At 36.5% G+C, this 20,877-nt stretch overlaps 1 protein-coding gene across 28 annotated transcripts in view; it reads right to left on the bottom strand.

Moving 5' to 3' along the window:
• PBRM1 (polybromo 1) overlaps positions 1-20,877 on the bottom strand; it is an 84,486-nt gene that overhangs the window by 63,256 nt on the left and 353 nt on the right. For 8 of the 28 annotated variants that reach the window (XM_050957675.1, XM_050957681.1, XM_050957690.1 and 5 more), the window contains exons 2-11: positions 16,039-16,194; positions 14,561-14,658; positions 13,844-13,991; positions 12,300-12,443; positions 11,105-11,221; positions 10,126-10,194; positions 9,166-9,264; positions 7,915-8,000; positions 4,667-4,765; positions 3,594-3,685 (exon numbers count right to left, since the gene is read on the bottom strand). In XM_050957675.1, coding sequence (XP_050813632.1) covers positions 3,594-3,685; positions 4,667-4,765; positions 7,915-8,000; positions 9,166-9,264; positions 10,126-10,194; positions 11,105-11,221; positions 12,300-12,443; positions 13,844-13,991; positions 14,561-14,658; positions 16,039-16,194 — 1,108 coding nt within the window. The other 20 variants (XM_050957678.1, XM_050957685.1, XM_050957679.1 and 17 more) reach the window with 14 other exon arrangements.

Here is a 20,877-nt window from a genome sequence, read left to right as displayed (position 1 = left end):
ACTTTTGACAACAACAGCCTCTTCTGAAAGTACAGAGAATTTTTTTTTTCATTTCAGTTTATTCAGCTGGTTCAGAAGTTCAATGACTAGCTCATTCAAAGTTGAGAAACATAATGGGAGTTAAAGCAGGAAAGCTTGTTTTTCCTCTTCCAGTATACAATTAAAAATTAGGTGTGAGAGAAGATGCAACCTATTAGTTCTAAAATCTTGAAGGACCTGGAGGCCAAAAAACAATCATTTCAATTCACTAACTACAGATGATCCTTTGTTTAATAAATCAGTTAGTTTTAAAGGCAAAACCTGTTTTGATAAGAAAAAAAATTATGCAGCCAGCATATTTAAGGTATTTAAGGTAGTTTTATTTAACGAATAGAACTCAATTTTAAAATATTTTAATTGAATTTGTAAGGATATTGGAATTCAGCTGGACACAAATCATAAATGAAAAATTAACCATCAGAAAATAGAGAATGGGTCATTCACCATGGTCTAATATAAAAAACTGTAAAAAACTTGAGAAGCTGAATATAAAACTGCTCAAAGAAAGATCTATAGTTACAGTGCTAAGTATTGAGAATCAGCTTCTCCAGGAAAATAATTAAAAAGTACAAATGCAAATGAAGAGTAAAATAGATTTATATCAAGGTTCCCTGCTTGCTGATATAAACCACCAACAGAAATCAATCTACTCCACTGTATTATTTCAGAAAAAACAAGATAATCTGGCATGTCCCAGTTTCATATTATTTTGATATTGACAATCATTTGACCAGATACAAGTCTCTAGACAAGAGAAAGTAAAAAAAAAAAACCCTTTGATTTCTCAATAAAATAATAATGTATTATATGTAAATATGTATACTGGGTGTTCCATACAACAATGAAATAAGAGGACATCTAAACTAAAACCTAAAGAAAGGAAAAAGAGTAAGCACCATAAAGGACAGATAAAAAAAGAAAAAGGTTTACATAATATCACACAGATATATGTCACGCTGACACACCTGGCAAAACACAAGACAGGTGTACAAAAGACTAAATCAACAAGTTACATACAATTAAACAGGTTTTTGTTTGCTTGTTTGTTTTTAAATAAGGCACTATCTGTTGTCCATTTCATTCCACAACCACTTCTCCCTATCCTTGACCAATTCAAACTCTTAACATATTGCACTTTATGGCTGAAAACTTAAGTGCCTTTAAAAGTGGTATTGCTGATACAGAGTGACTGCAAATTGGTAGAAAAAAGGCAACTGGATCTTTTTACTGGGCTTGAAAAATCCACTCACCCACACTGGGCACAAAGCTTTCCTACCAGAGTGTGTCCAACTTCTGCAGTATCTACATTTTCATTTAAAGAAAAGACTATAGCTACTACAATTGGAAAAAAAAAAAACCCTTAAAAATGTGAACCAAATCTAAGCTGATAATGCAGGGCATCTTCTGAAGTCAGAAGACATAGTTCTAGTGACACTGCTGCTGCTCAGACCTTGACTAAGCAGCAGCAAAGAGAGAACAAGCATTTTTGTCAATGTGTGCTGCTTTTCAGAATCTTCTTAGGCAGTAGTGAAACTGACAAAAATTAGCCCAATTTCACTCTATCACTACTGTAACAACTCTGAGCAGCACAAGCAAATAAATGCCATTCACTGGTGAGAGGGGTTAAAAAACAGAAACTGGGAGGAAGGTTCGCTTGGGAGAAGTGAGGAATGACAATAACTCCTTGCAGCAGCCAGAAATATGAGGGAGAGGTAGAATACAATACCCCTCATCACAGCATGCTGGAGAAGATTGTAGGGTAGCAGAGGCCATTCACTCAACCTTGCAGCAGATAAGAAGTTCTGGGTTGGGAAGAATAAAGAAAGGAAAATGAACATGTCTCCAATCAGAGTTCAGGGACAGCACCCTGGTAAGAATCACAGCATGTCCCCTTTTCCCTGCAGTTGGGCATAGTTGGTGTCTCATCTAGCCACTGCTTCTTTAGGATGTTTTCTCTATCTTTCACACTGGTATTTGGCTAATAAGTGTCTAGTAAAATATCTTAGCTCTGTGTATGAATAGATGAGGATGAGGGAATGTGTGTGAGGGGACAGGTAGGAGACACTGATTGGACATATTAAAAAAGAAATATTTCACTGAGACAGAGAGAGAGAGAGAGAGAGAGAGAGAGAGAGAAGTAAAGAATACAATGGGCAGACAGAAAATGGAAACTGACAATGAAGACACTCTCGAAAATATACATCATCATTTATTCTAAGATAAAGAAAAAGAGTAGGAAGTGAAGCCAAGAAAGGAAAGAAATAAAGTACTTATTTCAAAAGTCATATTTTAAAAGTTATTAATGAGATAGTTGATTGATAACATGTTACAACTAGCCGCACTACACAACTGTTTTATTCTTTTAAGTTGCAGGGTGAGGGAAAAAAGACATAGGAATTTTCACCCTGATGAGTAAGCTTAATCCTCAGGCTAGTTGAGGCTTGGTAAACTGTCTAAATCCTGTCTTATTTTTATTAAAAAAAAAAAAAAAAAAAAAAAAAAAAGATCCCATGTCCAATTTCACAAGAATAGCAAACAAAAACAAAACTCAGATAAAATAAAACTGAGAAAACTGTTTTGGAACAGAGCACTGAGAAGTTAACTAGAAAAATTAGGAAAAAGGGTAATAAAAATAATAAAATAGCCTCCTTTGGTGAGATATATTTTAAAGGTCATGAGCAAAATACATGGATTCAGTACAACTTTTTTATGCTAATGTTAGGTGCTAAAAAGGCTGATTATGAGAAAAGTAAAACAGGATGACTATATTAAAGACATTTGTTTACATGTCTTATGTTAATATTCACTTATTTGCAAGAGTTTGCAATTGTTTATTATACACTATTAGTAGATTTTTTTTAAAAAGAAGTTTAAATATGGGCAAGCTGTCATCATATCACTTCAAACACAAAGAGCCCTACTGCTAAAGTTCTAGGTAACTTTAAGAATTCCACCTGGCTATGTTAATATAAGACCTAGTATCTTTTGCTATCCTTTTAAGGAATAGCTGTGATTTCAAGTGTTTAAATTGGTGCCAGAAGTTAGAATATGTAAAAGAGGATTGTCTAAGCGTTGTATTTAAGACCAACAGTAAAGCTTAATAAATAAAATAAAATAAAACATTTTACTAAGAATAAAGTTAGCTGACCTATGAACTTGAAAGAATCTATTTTTCTCTATTCAACACTAGAAGAGTATCCAATGTCTTTTCTAATTTAACAAAACGATATATAAAACAAGCAACACTTTCCCCAGTTTATAAAGCTTTGATGGACTGCAATGCAACAAAAATCAAAATCAAAGCAGGTAAGTTATTTTGGCTTTCCTTCACTTGCCAACGGCACATTTCATCTACACTTCCAGCAACCAGTGACCAGCACTGGGGAAATTGCATGTCATGCTTTGGAAACTATGCAAAATAATCTGGGAACAGCAGTCTCCAGAAAAATAGCAAAGGAAGTATCATACAGACATCTGGATAAGTCAGTATCTCCACAATTGTTCAGTAAATTTTAATAAACTGAAATTGGTACAAGTGAGGTATTAACTCCTACCAGCCAAAGCAGCATCCTCATCACTTTCTGATCCATATTGCAATGCCATGGTTATTGCAGATAAACGATCCCCTTGGACTGATCTTTTGTTACTTTAAAAGTAAAAAGAAAAGCAATGTATATATCAAACTACTGTTTAGTTATGTTCTGTGGACAATTGGTGGAATATGAAGGTCATGTTAGCAGTCCACAAAACCACCACTAGAAGAGCAGACAGGACTAACCCAAGAAAAGACGGAAAGTTAGCAGAGGACAATGGCCCATGATATCATCTATTTTATAAAATGCTCCACCAAGTCAAAAAGTTGGAGAACTACTGAAATAGGGAAGTTAAAGCTTAGTCTACTCAATGCCCTCTGCACTACTCTTAATATTTACCAGTCATAATGAAAAACAATTCAAGATGAACAATTAGAAAGTACCCACCAAGGCATGATTTTCTTGTTACTTTGTGGGAGTGACAAGAGGCCACTGATTGTGTTTAATATACTAGGCCACAGAACTCGAGTGATGAACAGGGCAGAATATTCCATGTAATCACGACAACATGAGTCTCCTGGAACAGTATTCCAAATGCATCCCTTTTCCTTTAAGGTTTTTTCCTCCATTTTGCTTTTCCATGTTCTTTAGTTTTACATTTTAAAAAATTACTTTAAAATTATTCACAAATATTTTTGAGTTGCAATACATATTTTTGATACTTTTAACGACTAGTTTTGTAATCAAATATAAGATGCTGTTCTTTGGAACATTTCCAAGGAAATAAATGTTAAATCAACTATGATACAAATTTAACAAAATTTAAGTAAAACTCTAAAAATAATAAAGAACAATTTAGAGTAAATAACCTATTAAACTATGCTATTTGGGAAGGAGGGATTATTAAATCTGATATTTTAATTATTGTGTACCTAGGTCATTAAGTTTGAGAGTTCATTTAAAAAAAACACACTTCAAATTTCAGAAAAAAAACTTTGACTGTAACATTTCCAAATGACAGCCAGCCAAAATAAATAAATAAAAAAATCAAACAAATTAGATGGCATCCACACGAAAACAGACAATTTACTTACCGGTAATATTTGTTAGTAGAATTTCTCTCATCACCAACACTGCCTTTACCCTGTGAGGAAGGACCTGTCAGTTTGGAAGCAGCCAAATTTGATGGAGTCCTTTAAGAAGAAGAAACAACCCAGAAAAAGGGAGAAAAAGAGAAACTTGCCTTAGACCCAAGAAGAGATGTAACTAGAATGTAGCTCTTTCACAGAGTAATCTTGAAAAGCACTCAGAGAAGAAACAAAAAATGTTATGTTGCTAAATGTAAAGTGATACACTTAGGTATAAATAATACCCAAGTTAATCATAATGTAAATGATACTGAATTTGTTTATAAAGGTAAAAGAAAAGTTTCTAGCAATATTGATAGAACCATTATTTAAATGCTCAGTCCTGCATACTGCAGCAATAAAGATGGCTAACAGAATATTGCTAAAAATTGAGAGGTTAACAATACAAAGCCAAGCATATTGTGTTATTACTTAATAAAGCATATTAAATGGTGTTGTGGACACCATTGTACATTCTTAAGATAATATTACCAAAGACAGATAAGAGCATGTAAAGGGGCAATTTATGATGATGAATGGAATGAAGGATGTGCATCAGGATAGAGTCACAAAATTGGGATTATTCTTGACATAATGATTAGAGTATTTAAAGTAGCAAAGAGTTATTATAAAGTTAGGCTTTTTAAAATTAAGAGGAAAATAGGCTAGAATAATTTAAGGAGGTATTTTGCTAATAATAGTATATAGGTGAAGGACTCCCAGATGAGGTGGAAGAATTAAGAAGTCATGTATTTATTAAAAAAAAAAAAACCACTAGATGACCATCTAGAGTTTAATAAGTTAAAAGGGATCTGAAACAACAGGTTTGTGCTTGACAGCCAATAGCAGTCTTCATGGCAGCAGGAAGGTTTTGTTTTTTTTTAAATTAAGCTTTTCTCGCCTTCAAATTGACCATGAGGTGTCTGGGGAATTTTATTTTTGTTTAAGAGTGGGGGTTTTTTTGCCTGCTTGAGGCAAAAAATTTTTCAAAAGATATAGAAATCAAGATGAGAGCTGTCAAATTATTCTGGACACAAAGTCAACTTGTGGCCCTACACAACTACATAAAAGTTTCACAGACAAGGTAAAATATTAAAAGAACCTTACAGAATAAGATAACTAAGGGATAGAGAAGGGGTTGGCAGTACAAGAGAGAGGAATTCAACTAACAAATACTAATATAATTATTTGTCAGCCGTCTTTGCACAAAAAGCGTTACTGTTAAGATACGAGCAGTCACAGCCTCAAAATTAAGTACAGTACCCAACCTTGCAAAGTCCTGATTCCCCCTTTTACTCCTAATGAAGTCAGCGAGTCACCATTTAGGCCCTGATCCTGAAAATCCATAAGCAGAGATGTAGACCTACTGACCTCAGTGGAGCTACACACGTGCTAGGTGTTTGAAGTGTCAGGGCCTAAATGAGCACAGTAGACTTTGGAGAGGACACCATCAATTTGTAATCAAGTCCATTTTTAAAAGAAATGTTTAAAAACGTTTCAAGAATTACTCCTGCACATGAACCCCTCTGACAGTGTTTGTGATTTTACATCACATTTTCTTGTTTTGTGAAGTTTCTCCTTCCTGCTGTTGCTATATGAAAGGTTTATGCAAACAGGGGAAACTGACTGATTAAACAGAAGACATAGTAACAACTGACTATACACTCAAAGTACTGTCAAAAGCACCAAGTAAACCATAAAAAGTGTTTAGTTTTCTAATCTCTTTAATTTACACTAATCTTAGGTGTTATCTGTAACAGAAGGCAAAACATTTTAAGACAAATATTTAAGTTAACTGTAATGCTTTTAATATAAGGATGTTTGTGGAGTTCTCTATCCTATCACAAAAACAGCTTCAGAAGAGGAGACATTTATTTCTGAAAAGGACACGTACTCCAAGTTGGTCCTTTGCAAAATATCTAAAGAAGTTCCCTATCTACCAAGGAAGTTAACTCTTGTGCTCATTTGGAAGATGTCACTTAGCTTTTCTGATAAAGAATATAATTCACCCTAGCAAGTATTTAATCATAGACTCATAGAATATCAGGGTTGGAAGGGAACTCAGGAGGTCATCTAATCCAACCCCCTGCAAAAAGCAGGCCTAATCCCCAGTCAGATTTTTGCCTAGATCCCTAAATGGCCCCCTCAAGGATTGAACTCACAACCCTGGGTTTAGCAGGCCAATGCTCAAACCACTGAGCTCTCTCTCCCCCTCTTCCTAGCTTTGAGAAGTGCCAATGATATCAAGTGAAACTTATGAGAGATCTGGATCTCTCTATAGTCTGGGATATGAAATGTGCATAAAATGTCCACACTGACATTTTGAAGAGTGAGGATTTGCGCGGGAGGAAAAAGCTTTTTCCAATTAATGTGATTTCAGGAAGGAAATAACAGCCTGAAAAAAATCTCTCTCTCAGCAACTATTTTTTCAAGACCAACCCTATAGCCCAAACGACAAATAACTGCACTACCCCCTCTCCCACAAGCCACATCCATTTAATTTACATTTCCAAAACTTCACTCCATCACCAACAAGTCGATTCTATCCCTATCTCACATAATTCTGCCCCTTATTACAATTAAAATAGATTTTCACATACAAAGAGTGTTACTAAATCTTGGGCTTTCCTCCAAAATGATTGCTGGGCATCTGAATGAATGAATTTTGGGCTGTTTCCCTGCTCCCCCCCCAATAAATATTTTGGGCTCATGCAAAAAATGAATCCTTGGTCCCCCTAATTCTTTGCAGGCCTCAGGATACATCAGAGGCCCTTGGCCATCCAGCAACTCTTATGAAGAAGGGCACTCTTACCTAGATCCTCAAAACATATTTGACCTCAGTGGGAGTCAGATGCCTAAATATCTTTGAGGATCTGAGCCTCTGCTCGTTGTTCCAGCTTTTCTGTTTCTACTCGTTAAACACATAGAATAGAAGCTGGCTAAAACTTTAGCTTTAGAGGCTCCTAAAGGCTCTCTATATTTCAGTGCCAAATATATCTTAAAAGTAGGAATATATCACCTACACAGTATATTTCAGCAGTTACCTTCAAAAATCTGCTTCAGTGGTTTTTACGATTTAAAGCAACAACAAGCAAGTTAATTTTATCTGGTTTTTGTTTTTTGAGGGGCAAAATTAAGGAACTAAATATCAGTAAATACATGTAAACCAGACCTCAAACAGCATTTCTTTTTTATTTTTTTTTTACTTGCAGTACCTGATTCGAAGACTTGACTTGGCCAGTTCATTATGTTCAATTTCAGCCTTTTTCATATTAAATATTTTTTTAATAGCATTTGCATCCTGTTAATTGAAATAAGAATACTCCATTTCAGAAAAAATGAGACTGAGTCAAGGATTTACTCAAATTTTATAGATATAACTATACATATTTAAAATAGTGAGAAAAGAACAAAAGTTAGGGTTACATATTTTCTTGATAGAGAGCGACTTTGCCCAGTGTCAGAACTCTATAGCAAAATCTAACTTGAAAGGAGATTTTCAATGGTTAAATAAAAGGGAATAAAACTGTGGCTTTGGTCTGTGGCACTTCTTTGCAACATCCTTAAAAAAAAAAAAAATCCACGACTTACGCATGCGCGCAAACACATACAAACAATACATTAGAATGACTGGATTTGTTTTTCTTCTGTCCACTGGAAGATGATTGGTGTTATAGCTAGCCTGCCTTAGCATTCTATTTACCTCTACTCTTAAAATAATAGATTTTACCCTTAGAATGTTACATATATGTAGCGCCCTTCATCCGAAAAGTTAAAGATATGCAGGAATCACTTCACCACTGAAATTCATTCACTTTTAGGTACAGGAAGGTATGTAGGCAGGTAGGTAGAAAATATGCACACAGCATGCTGGTCAATTGAGAGAGAAAAGGAAGTGGTGAGGAAGAGATGAGAGTGAGTTTTGGCCATATGATGCATGCATACTCTTACAAAAGCTGGAAAAGGATCTTTACTATCCATGCAAAGGAGGCAAGACCTCCATTCTTTCAGGCTTTACACCGCAGACCTCCCTACACTAAACTGCACAGAATTCAAATGTTCTGTGATAATGAACGGACAGTCAAGTGCCATGATTTGAATCTGTAATGCCAGGAATTCTAGGCATTTCTAACCTAACAGCCAGCAAGCCATCCTTCATTCCTATAAGAAACCAGGCTGATTTATGTCCCATTTGAAATAAAATTGGAAGAGAGAAATGTATAGTTGGCAAACGGAAAAGAACAGTCAACAGGGAAAGAATATGAGTTTCAAACTTCTAAGAGGGAGTTACTAACAATAAAAGGCATAGAAATTAGTTGACAATATCATTTTTAATATTTCCAGATAAATTAGAAATGCTTTAGAAACTAAACACAAAATACCATTTTAATAATTTTAAAATATGTAATATAATAAATAAAGACTGAACCTTGACTTAATTGTCAAAAAAAAAATCTGAAAATAACCTTGAATACTTGAGATCCAGGCTCATTATAGGTTTTGGCATTCTTTGCTAAGAGATCTATATCCTTGGCCATTGCATGAATGCTTTTATAACTTCCATTCTGCAGAACAAAAAACAGAGCAGTTTACTCTTTAGATAATAACTGATCCTTTTTATCCTGTCACATGAAGAAAGAAAATGCAAAACACTGGAAAGTAAAAGGTAGTTCACACTGAATAAAGACATTTCTTTATGCAGCATATAAACAAACTTGAAGAAAAAAAGAAAAGAAAATCATATAGGAGATACAAATATAAAAGTTATTTTCTAAGTGACAGGTCCAACAAACTAAATGAACAATGCACTGACTCAAATTATTTTAAGCAAACTTTAACACACATCATTTGGATTACCATTTTAACACATCTCTATCCTCCACTTCAAGTTCAATATGAATTAGCAGATAGTATTTCACAAAATTCTGGAATTAGAGACTAATACTTCATTTTAAAAATTAGATTTGAATAATTTGAGGTAGGATAGATCACCAATTTCTAACTCCAGGAGTTCAGGATAACAGCTAGCTAAAACGAAGAAAGAATAGGAAAGGATGAGTGGGAGAAAGCAAGATGGTAATGAGAATGGCATTAATCTAAACTTAAATATCTCAATTTTCCCTGGCCAGAAATGACTACTTTAATACTAGTACATGGCCAAGAACTCACAGTAATTGGCATTTCATTCATATCAGCAACTAGTGGTTTAAGACACTGAACCTTAAAACTGTGACTACTTTTGGCACACTAGCGCAGGACTGACTATAGCCAGTCCTGAACCTCAGAGCAGTATAGTTTTCAGTTTCTTAATTTACTGGTAAAACTTACACTTACTACTGATCTACATAAACTTTTCCCTCTAAACTTTAAAAAGCTTATTTTTCCAAAATTACAATATACAGCTCATTAACATGATCATACTGTACCTGTATCCTCTGGGCAATAGTCTTAAGATCTATGGGCTCCTTAATTATTGCATAATAGTCAGGATATTGCTGGAAACAAAAAATGATATATTTGTGGTTGTACACTGAAACATATCATTCACAAGGGAAACACTTAATAAAAATCAGTATTAAATGAACACTTATTATTTTGATGGCCTATTACCAAAGGCAGCTGAGAAGATAGATAACCACAACAAAACAGTTGAAAGATTATGTACAAATTCAGTATTGATTAAGGTTTATTCTCTTAACCAAAATTGTTTACTTTCTCCATATCATTAAGATATACATTGCTCACATAACTAATATCGCTTATTAACAACATTTGAAAGGATTTATTTATATAGATTCATCAAATGAGCTAATGATCTCATTCACAGAGTAGATCCCTTACACTAAGATGAAATTCAAACTAAGTGGAGTTACACTCACTCTGAATTGAGCTGTAAATGACTTCAAAACAAAAAAGTTAGATTAGTAAAAAGATTATTTTAGGGTTGATCCATAAACACCTTTCCACCAGCAGAAAGCTGCTAAAACAATAAGCAGCCCTTACAGCCAATTAAGAAAAGTGAAATATTTCATCATTCCACCAAAGTGATATGAAAAAAACTATTTCCTCAGAAAGAAGCAATGATTTTATAACATGACCTTTATCTTATAATGCGTAACAACACTGATAGCTATTAGACATTATACACACCCCTCACAGTCTGCTTTCAGAGTTAAAATGTTATAGTACATTATCTGATTAAACTGATAATGGCTTCTTCAGTAAACAGGCATAAGGAGACAATTTCCACTGAAAAGCAAAATATTATGACTTGGTAGTGCTTAAAGTATTTTTATTCATTTTTGTTCACTTGACTGTTAGTCCCACAGTCAGCCCACAGTATTCAGTTATACTATTTTCCAGATACCAAACAGAGAACACAAATGACTTCATTTCACTACTCACCACTTTAGAGGGAAGCTTCTGAAACAGCTCACTTATGAGATGTCCTGATGGGTTGGTGGCTATGGCTACAGCTTCAAGCAGCTGTTCAAGAATCTCTTTCAAGTAGCTTGGAGAAGACTGGTACAGGAAATGAAGTTACAAAAAGCTTTGATGAGAAAGATTTCAATTTTATAAAAGCTTCTAATGGCCTCTGTAAAATATTTCAGTGTAAATGTATAAATATTCTTTTTCAAGGAAAATAGGATGAAAACAGCAGCTATAAAGATGTGTGCAACTTTTCAAGACATAGTACTATGGTTATGCATTTAGTAAGGCATTTGAATAAGTCTCAATGTCACATACACATTTCGTGCACAGAACTGTTTTTCAAAGTTAAATAAAAATATGCCTTGTAATGTCATGCAGTACTAACGGAGATTTGCAGGAGTAGCTCTAGCCTAAGTCGCTGGTTTAAGGCCATACAAAGAACAATAAGTCTGAGAATAACACCATCGTGTTGACCATATGGGTGTCTCATTTGAAAGCAGCAAAGAATCCTGTGGCATCTTATAGACGAACAGACGTTTTGGAGCATGAGCTTTCGTGGGTGAATGCATCTGACGTATGGTGCATGCATCTGACAAAGTGGGTATTCACTCACGAAAGCTCATGCTCCAAAACGTCTGTTAGTCTATAAGGTGCCACAGGATTCTTTGCTGCTTTTACAGATCCAGACTAACACGGCTACCCCTCTGATACTTGTCATCTGAAAGTGTTCTCATTGGGACCCAGGTTTTCTTGCACCGGGCCTCAGATCATGCATGTTACAGAGGTCATATTTATTATAAAAACTTGGATTAAAATGGAACCACATATACAATAGTTATATCACTGATCATCTCGTAAACATTTATTTCTTAAGAGTTCCCTAATATATGCACAAACATATGCAAAGGTATAAATACTTACATAGAGAGTACTGAACCCATTACCATTTTCTATGTATATGTAAGAACCCTTAAACAGTGTATCAGAACATAATCTAGTGACTTAATTTATACGTACGCATGTCCCATAACCTGTTTTGGCCCAGCTTAATAACCACACATCAACCGATGTCCCTCTATAAATTGAGGTTAACCTTATTCTGAAAGCCCAGTTTTCACACACCTCTTAATTTCACAAGCAAACTATAAATGCAGTGCTTCCTACTTACTACTTCAGATATTGCCCCTTGATTGTCATGCCCTTCATCCTCTTCCTCCTCCTCCTCAGCATCACCTTTCTGAACAAACTCATTCTTTGTGCGCATATACAAATCCCACAGTTTGCAGGCAGCTTTATATTCAGGAGAATCTGGCTGTGAGAATGAACCAAACAGCACATTATTGCTATCTGTTATTTTAAAAGTGTTCTTAAAATTCTGAGCATTCTGAAGTGAAATATATTAAATAATAGAAAACACAGAAATTACTGGCTGTGTAATTCTTCAACACAGTGACGTCAGGAATGCTATTATGAATTAAAATAGATACCTAATGTCCTTAAGTGTGGTGGAGGCTAAGTTATCCCAGATTGGCAATAAAGTTTTGGATTTCTTTTATCCCATCTCTGCCACAAGATATTGATACTTTCAATGCAAGAAATACAGGAAAACAATTTATTTTTTAAGATTCTGAAACACATTTTTAACTTTTTCATTAAATTTTAGGAAAAATGCTAACAAAATGATTTAAAGATAACCTTAATAAAACCCATTAACATCTAAAGTGTACCATTCATATCAGGGGCAGCAGAACCAAAGGGATGAGGGGAGCTAGTGCTGATTTACGTCCCCAGTTTCCCCCACGTCACACTCAGCTCTCTAACCCTGAGCCTTGGCTTGAGCTGCCTCTGACTGAGCCCTGCCCCTGACACAAGCAACCTCTGACTGAGTCTCAGTCTCAGTCGGAACCAGGGTGATTAGGCCAGAAGAAGCTATCCCCAGAAAAAGAGACACCCCAACTTCCCTATTCTGCCCTGATACTCACCCTCTTCCCCCCCATTCAAAGTGAGCATCGATCACCTCTGATTTATATAAGTGCAAAACTACTGCTTTTTTTAAACAGAGTATAATACTGCAGAGATTTCAAATGAGTGTCCTGCACACCATTGATAGCTAGCAAACCACTTGTTTATTGGTGATCTTAGCTCTCCTGCTTGTTTCCAGCTGAGAGGCAGAACTGATGGAAGTGAGAGATGAAATCATCCCACTACTTTTGCTCTTTTCTTTCAAAAAAATAAAAAAGATGAGATCAAGTTAAATATAGAAAAACAAATATATAATCATTCAGAATGACCAATTCATTAAATGGGAAGTGTATTGATAAAATACTTTAAATCTGTTCGGCCTTTACTTGCCTGAGTACTGAGTTCAGGATTCTACTTGTGCTCTTTAATGTTTTTCCCAAAGGAAAACACACATCACATGAGACACCTAAAAAGACATACTTTCCTAATATTTTTCCATGGAAGAAATTGCTGTAGTTGAGCAGGGATGCTACATGACTGGGAAAGAGAGAGGAGGAGGCATATGAGGTAATCTCTGTTTTAAGATCTGGTCCACACTACAGAAAAGTTTTGGAACCGCTGAAGTACTGGAACAGATGTATATTACCATAATTGTCTCTTACATACGAAACTGGCTGTATCTTTTAACAGCACCCAGACCTGCTATTGTCAGAATATATGAATTTGGGCCTTCATATGAAGCTTCCTCACCTTATAGTAAGCCTTTGCATTGTTAAATAGTAGCTGAAAGTCAGCAGTCAGTAGGTTCACATCATCATACTCCTCCATTTTTAGTTTCTGTTGGATTTTCATTAAATCAATCGGCTGAGAAACCACTTCATAGTAGTCTGGCTGATTTCTGTTGTAACAATAAGTAAAGACATTAGAGTTTGAGCACTGAAAGCGAACCCTACAGTATTTAACTTTGCACAAATTTAAGACTAATGCAGAAATTTTTATAGTATGTTTTTGCTACAACTTAAATAGCTCAAATTTACAAACAGCCTTAATATAAATGAATTAGCACATAGTTTAAAATTTATCTTAAATCTATAAAAAAAATTACAGACAGAAATAGTCTATCACTTCACGTACTCCATTCCCAAAAGTCAGTTATGGGTTTGTCCCTAGGATATATTTTTAGTATTTTACTCCTCCACCTTTGAAGACAATTTTACAGTCAAATAGATCTCAATGGTCAGGAAGGCTTTATATTCTATGTTTCTGCCCGAACACAGGCACCTGTGTCACAGTTGTTCAAAGAGGCATGCTGTCAAATATAAAGATCAAAAGACTTATGCAAGCTTGTTGCATATTTAATGCACAAGTTTTGCAACTTTTACACAGATGAGCTATTTCTCAAAATCCATTTGTTCCAGGACTAGTTCTCATACCTAAGATTGTTACCAATCAAAGCCATCTCCTCACCTTCGTTTTGGTGCCCTAATGAAAAGCTCACATAAGAGCCTGCCCTGTTCATCTTTGTAATCTCTGATTGTGTTGTACAGTTCATGGCACACAGCAATCTAAAAGGCAAGAACAATTCAGTAAAACAATGGAAATGCCAAGAGGCAACAAATTTAGGGTATATCTGCACTTGAAATGCTACAGTGTAGACACTACCTATGCCAACAGCAGAAGTTCTCCTGTCAACATAGGTAATCCACTTCCCCGAGAAACAGTAGTTAGGCCAATGGAAGAATTCTGTCTGCACAAGGGCTTAGGTCGGCATAGCTATGTTTCTCAGGGATGTGGATTTATGCCCAAGCCTTGGTTAGAGCAGGAAGGTGGGGGGAGAGGAGTGTCACACCATAAGTTGCTCTACAGTAGAGTATTAAACACCCAGCCTATTTGATGTATTAATATAGTACCAGGGCATACCCAGATTTGTGTGTTTTTTCTTTATTAAAAGGAGTTTTCTAGCCCCCGTGATTGCAAAGGAAACTTCCCAAATGTAAACCAACACAGTGATGACTACAGACTCAAGAAGACACCAAAAACAATAAATAAGGAAATGCAGACTCCAATGTTTCACAGTCAATCTCTCTTAGGCTAACTAATGCCTAAGGATGGCACTTCAAATGTCAGCATTTACTATTTCTTTGCTGACCATTTTAGCAGATGCAAGGAGGATGGGGAGGAAGTGAAAGCCATAAGGTATAGAAATCAGGAACTGCTACAAGGAAGCAGATGCAATGGGAAGATAAGACGAGAAATACAAAGACAGTGAATAAAAAAGAAAAGCCGCTAAAGGAGAATGAGTAAGGAAGAGAAAAAGGACATCAATTGGGATGGTCCTAAAGATGAACATATTTTCATGGGCCAGGGATGAGTAAGGTACTGAACAAATAATAGAACTTTAGGTACTACACGGAAAGGCAATATTCTACCTTTTGCTCTTTGTACAAATCTTGTATTGACATCAGTGGGAGAACTAATGGACTGAAGGAGATACGTAGTCCTAAATTTATGCCCCAGCCCACACACCATAATTAAAAATGTAACTCAGACATCTCCACAGAATGAGTTTGATATCCCTGCTCTACAGCCAGTGTAGAATCAGTGCTGTTGGGCTCAGGAGGAAGTTGTAACTTGCCCATGTCATTTAAAATTGGAGCTCAGGCCAGGAAAGTGCACAATATAGCAAAGGAAACAGAAGCTGTTCCTTAGGGTTCCATACAAATGTAGAACACCGTCCCATTGGGGAAAGCCTGGAAGAAGACTTTGCAACTCCAGAAAACATCCATAGAATACTATGTTGTACCCTTATCTTAAATATTCTCTCTCTCTCTCTCTCTATTTTTTTTTTTTTTTTGCAGATGTTTGCTTATAGCAATTTCAAAAGGTATTCCACATTTGGATTTGTGCAATAAAACAGAACGGGTATATATTACAATGGTACTTACAGGATCTACAGTTGGGAGATTTGAAAGTCTCCTCCTTTTCCGGCTTGGGCCTGGTATATTTGTTGAATGGTGACCATCATCAAAATCTCCTCCACTGATGCTGCTGGACGGAGAAGTAGCTCTTCGTCTCTTGGAACCCATGGAATCCAACTTCTTCTATAATAAAGAAAGATGTTCTTAAACTTATGGCTTTGCATCCAATCTCTCTGATGAGAGTGAGCATTAAACTTGCAGTTCTTTAGGGTATATGTATTCAAGATGGTTCACTAAAATTAAGTTATGTATTATTACCTCATGAAATCATATAGCTAAAACAATGCTTATGTCTTTCATAGTTTACCTGGTAATCCAATCTATCCTCGAGTTTTATACTGCCATGCATCACCATAACACCAGAGTGCCTTGGACTCTTACAGGGTGATGAAAATGTATCTAACAACACTTACCAGTATGCTTTCTTAAATCACTCATCAATTCTTGTGACTTGTCATTCCATACATGATAATAAAATAAGAACTTTTGTCATAGCAGATGAACTAGCTCAAACAAGAGATAATTTGGTGATTCTGACTGACAAGTACTCCATCCCACATCCAAAAGCGAAAAACAAACAACACTGTTGATGTAATTAAGAGTCTGCACTGACAGGTAAAAATCACAACTACTGCTTAATATCTAGTCCTGGGATCACACCAAAAGGGGTTTGGGCTGTAACCCAGTTACATTTTGTTATGTTCTCAAGCCCTCGCATTCTCCCTCCAATGCTAAAATCAGTGTGGATTGGATAGCCTAAGTAACTGGCAATGTAAGAGTGTCTGCCTCCTCTTGGCCTCGGGTATGAATTTACTAAAGTAAACAGTGACTGAAATTAATAACCATCCAACAACTACTGAGTGGTTTATGAAACAAGCTGGCGGACGTAGCTCAATTTCTGTATCACAAAGATTTCTCTCTACTGGCACTATTGTTGGGAGTCTCAAAGACTAAAGACTGAATGGGTACAGACTAGAGCCTCCCCAGATCTCCTTCCATTTTCTAATATAATCAAGGCATTTTTTCTTGTATGTGTTGTTTTTAAATGGTGCAGCAGCCTGGCATAACTACATTAGAGTATCTTTTTCATATTCCAGGAACAGAATTAATTACCAGCAAACACTTAAATAAGTTGAATTAATGAGGGGCGATTCATTATAGCCAGGATAAAAAAAAGAAAGTCAAGGTAGGGGAGAGGGGAGAATGATGCATATATGATCAATAATGTACCAGATTTACCAGAGTACAACCAGCACCTCGAAAAGCCAATCTCCTCATAGCGTCTGCTGGCCAAGTTAAGATACTGGGAGAAGATAAGACTCTACAAGTGTCAATTCAGCAATGGTGTTAGTACAGTCTAAATTGAAAGAGAAGAAAAAGAAGAGAAAAATAGAGGGGAAGGGTAAAAAGGAGAGAGCAGATAGACAGAATTCAAGAAAAATAGTGAGGAAAGAGGAAAGGTAGGGGAGGAGAGGAACATATTAGTATTTTTTGGATTTGTTCTTAACAAAAACAAACTTCCACATAGAGTATTTTTTCTGCACAGAAAATAAGACATTTTTCTGGATTTTTTAAACAAACGGTTTGCTTTTTCCTAAAGGCCCTGCTGACACATCACAGATTTTACTGCCAGTCTGAATGTAAAAGAAAAGAACCGCAACATTGTAAACTGATGGGAGTGGAGAAGCAGTACAGTGAATGTATAAATAAAAAAAAGTTAAATTCTCAAAAAAGTAATAAGATTCTTTAGCAATGGCCCACATCAAGAAACATCTTCAGAGGAGTTTTATGGCTCTCTTTACTCAACAGTAGCCTTCCTTACTAAACATTTAGCCCCTGTTCATAAAACTTCAGCCACGTATCCTATTGCATGATAAAGTTTATCAATATAAGACTGTGCAACAAATACATCAGTTTGCTTGTTGAAAAACATTTCTATCAAAACCAAGCTTGTATATCAACCAGGATATAAAATATAAAGCTGAATTTTGTTAACAGAATAGCTATATCTTATCAATGGCAGTTTCTCTTTTAAGACTGATTTTCTAACAAATCCCAACCACATATACAGAACTGTATATTAATAAAAAAATAAAACAGAAAATAAAATTAGTCTTACCTATCTGGTATGCGCTATTTTACTGTTTGTTACCAGAAACAAAAGACATGGAAGACAACTTGTTAACACAGGGATCGGTAACCTTTGGCCCGCGGCCCACTAGGGTAAGCACTCTGGTAGGCCGGGCCGGTTTGTTTAAGTGCCGCGTTGGCAGGTTCAGCCGATAGTGGCTCCCACTGGCCGCAGTTCGCTGCTCCTGGCAAATGGGGGTGGCAGGAAGACTTGGAGAGGCGAACCGCAGCCAGAGGGAGCTGCGATCGGCTGAACCTGTGGACCCGGCAGGTAAACAAACCACCCCGGCCTGCCAGGGTGCTTACCCTGGCGAGCCATATGCCAAAGGTTGCTGATCCCTGTGTTAACCAAATGACAAATTTTTCCTATGTATTTTTACACTGCACATGCTCTTACAGAGAAAGTTTAAGAGCATATTAAGTTTCAATCGGTATTTCATTTAAGGACTTCAGAGCTTTATCTCCCTGTACAACTTAGGTATATGTAAAACCTATATCAAGGTTTGGACACCACCATGTACCGAAATTCAGTAAGAATCATCCATAAGATATTTGGCAGCTAGAAAACAATACCGAATAGCTGCCACAAAACTGGTAACATTTCAGAGCCTGAACTGCATTAGATTCTCCAGATCGCTACGTCTTTGTACAATAATCAAATTATTGATTTCAAAACAATACCTTCTATTTAGTTGAGAAAGTGTAGAAAATATTGCTCTCTTCTTAATGGAACTGATGTCTCACGGTACCTTCTGGGGTACAAACAATCTCCCTACCTACAAACACTTTCACTCCTTGTGTGAAGTAGAGAAGTTCTTGAGAGTTATTCAGACAATTCCCACAGGACCTGAGAACCCTGTTTCTGCAGCACTCGCATGAGAAATTGTTTTACATCTTGGACACTTTCTATAACCTTTACAGCCACTCTTTAAAAGTCAGATCTCTTATAATACCTTCTTCTACAGCTACTCTCTGAGAGACCTCTCTCGTGACTCCTAAAACTTGACAGGTTACTCACTGCCACATCTCCTGAGGATATGTCAATAAATATTTTTCTCTTGTAATCTATTAAGGACTCATCAACATAGTATAATGCCTAAACTCCTTGAAAGAGTCGAGGTTTTACACATATTCAAGACAATTTACTTAAAGCAAGTCAATTGGGTTTTAACAAGCATTTACTTTTCTGTGTCCCTTTAAAAATAACCAACCAGGAAAGATACACAGGTGTCAAGAAAAACTAACTGTTTGCACTATGGGTATCCTCCATGTCTGCAGAAATATTTCTCAGATAATTGGAAAATGTCACAAAATGACTGAAAGATTTAGGATATATTTTGTCTATATGATTACTGATAAATAAAACCTGAAACTGGCCTGAAACATATGAGGAAAAGGGGATAGAGGGAATAATGAACTGTAAAAGGATAAAGTTAGCAAAGTTAAATGTACATGTTTATTTCTTCATTAATCTTTGAAGGGATAATAGACAAGGGACAGATAATGTGACTGTTTATTTGATTAACTACTGGGTGTAATGCAGGCCTGCTTCTAGTTTAAATATTACTAAATGGTATACAGAAATATATTTTCTAGCAAATTTTGTGAGGCTCTTTTGGTAAGAAAGGGAGGACTGGGTCTATTTATGGCCCTATAAATATAATAAAATATTTGTGTACAGATATATACACACCTTCAAGTACTGTACAATCATTAACTATGCACCCAGTATTTTACAGGTGGAAAAACTGAGGAAGAGCGTATATATTATATCATTTGCTTTCTATATTTTGATTGGTAAAAATGTCATGCATATGGATTTGTCTATCATTCCTACCTACCCTGAGGAGTGCTCCACTCTCTTAGCTGCAAATTCCCTGTGACAGAAACAGTCTTTTGTCCCTTTCTTAGGAAAGGCTGAAAGAATTGGGCATATTTAGTCTAGAGAAGAAGAGATGGGTGAGAGGGTGTCATAATCACAGTTTTCAAATATGTAAAGGATTGTTATAAAGAAAACTGTGATCAATTGTTCTCCATGTCCACTGAGGGCAGGACAAGAAGTAATCAGCTTAGTTTGCAGCAAGGGAGATTTAAATTAGATATTAGGAAAACCTTTCTACTGATCAAGTTAGTCAAGCACTGGAAAAGGTTACCAAGGCAGGCTGTGGAATCACCATCACTGGAGGTTTCTAAGAACAGGTTGGAGAAGCATGGGGGGCTGGACTTAATGACCTCTTGAGGGCCCTTCCACCTTTACATTTCTATGATACTTTCGGTACAAAAGGCCATGCTCCTCAACTGGAGAACCTGGGTGCTATGAATAAAATATGAGTAATGTACCCAAGGTCAGAGTTAGGGCCTGGGAGTCAGGACTCCTCGTATCTGTTCCCAGCTCCAACAGCGACTCGATGAGTTGATTGCTTTGACAAGCCGCTTCCGCACTCCGTGCCTCACTTTCCCCAGATGTGAAAGAGGGCTAACACCACCAGCCTCACCGAGGGAGGATCAGTGCCCCTGGAGGCGAGGCGAAGGGGAGCTGGTGCCTCGGGGGTGGCAGGGATGAAGATGGGAACAGGGGATCGGCTCCCACGCCGCCGGAAGGGTCCGGGGCGTGCCCCGGGCAGGGCACCCCCACGCCGGGGGCGCGTCTCCCCACTAGGAGCGCAGCGGCCACAC

The sequence above is a fragment of the Gopherus flavomarginatus genome, chromosome 6, assembly GCF_025201925.1.
Source record: "Gopherus flavomarginatus isolate rGopFla2 chromosome 6, rGopFla2.mat.asm, whole genome shotgun sequence".
In the NCBI taxonomy this organism is placed as follows: Eukaryota; Metazoa; Chordata; order Testudines; family Testudinidae; genus Gopherus; species Gopherus flavomarginatus.
The sequence above is the reverse complement of the archived record's forward strand: the minus strand, read 5'-3'. Positions and strand labels throughout refer to the sequence as shown.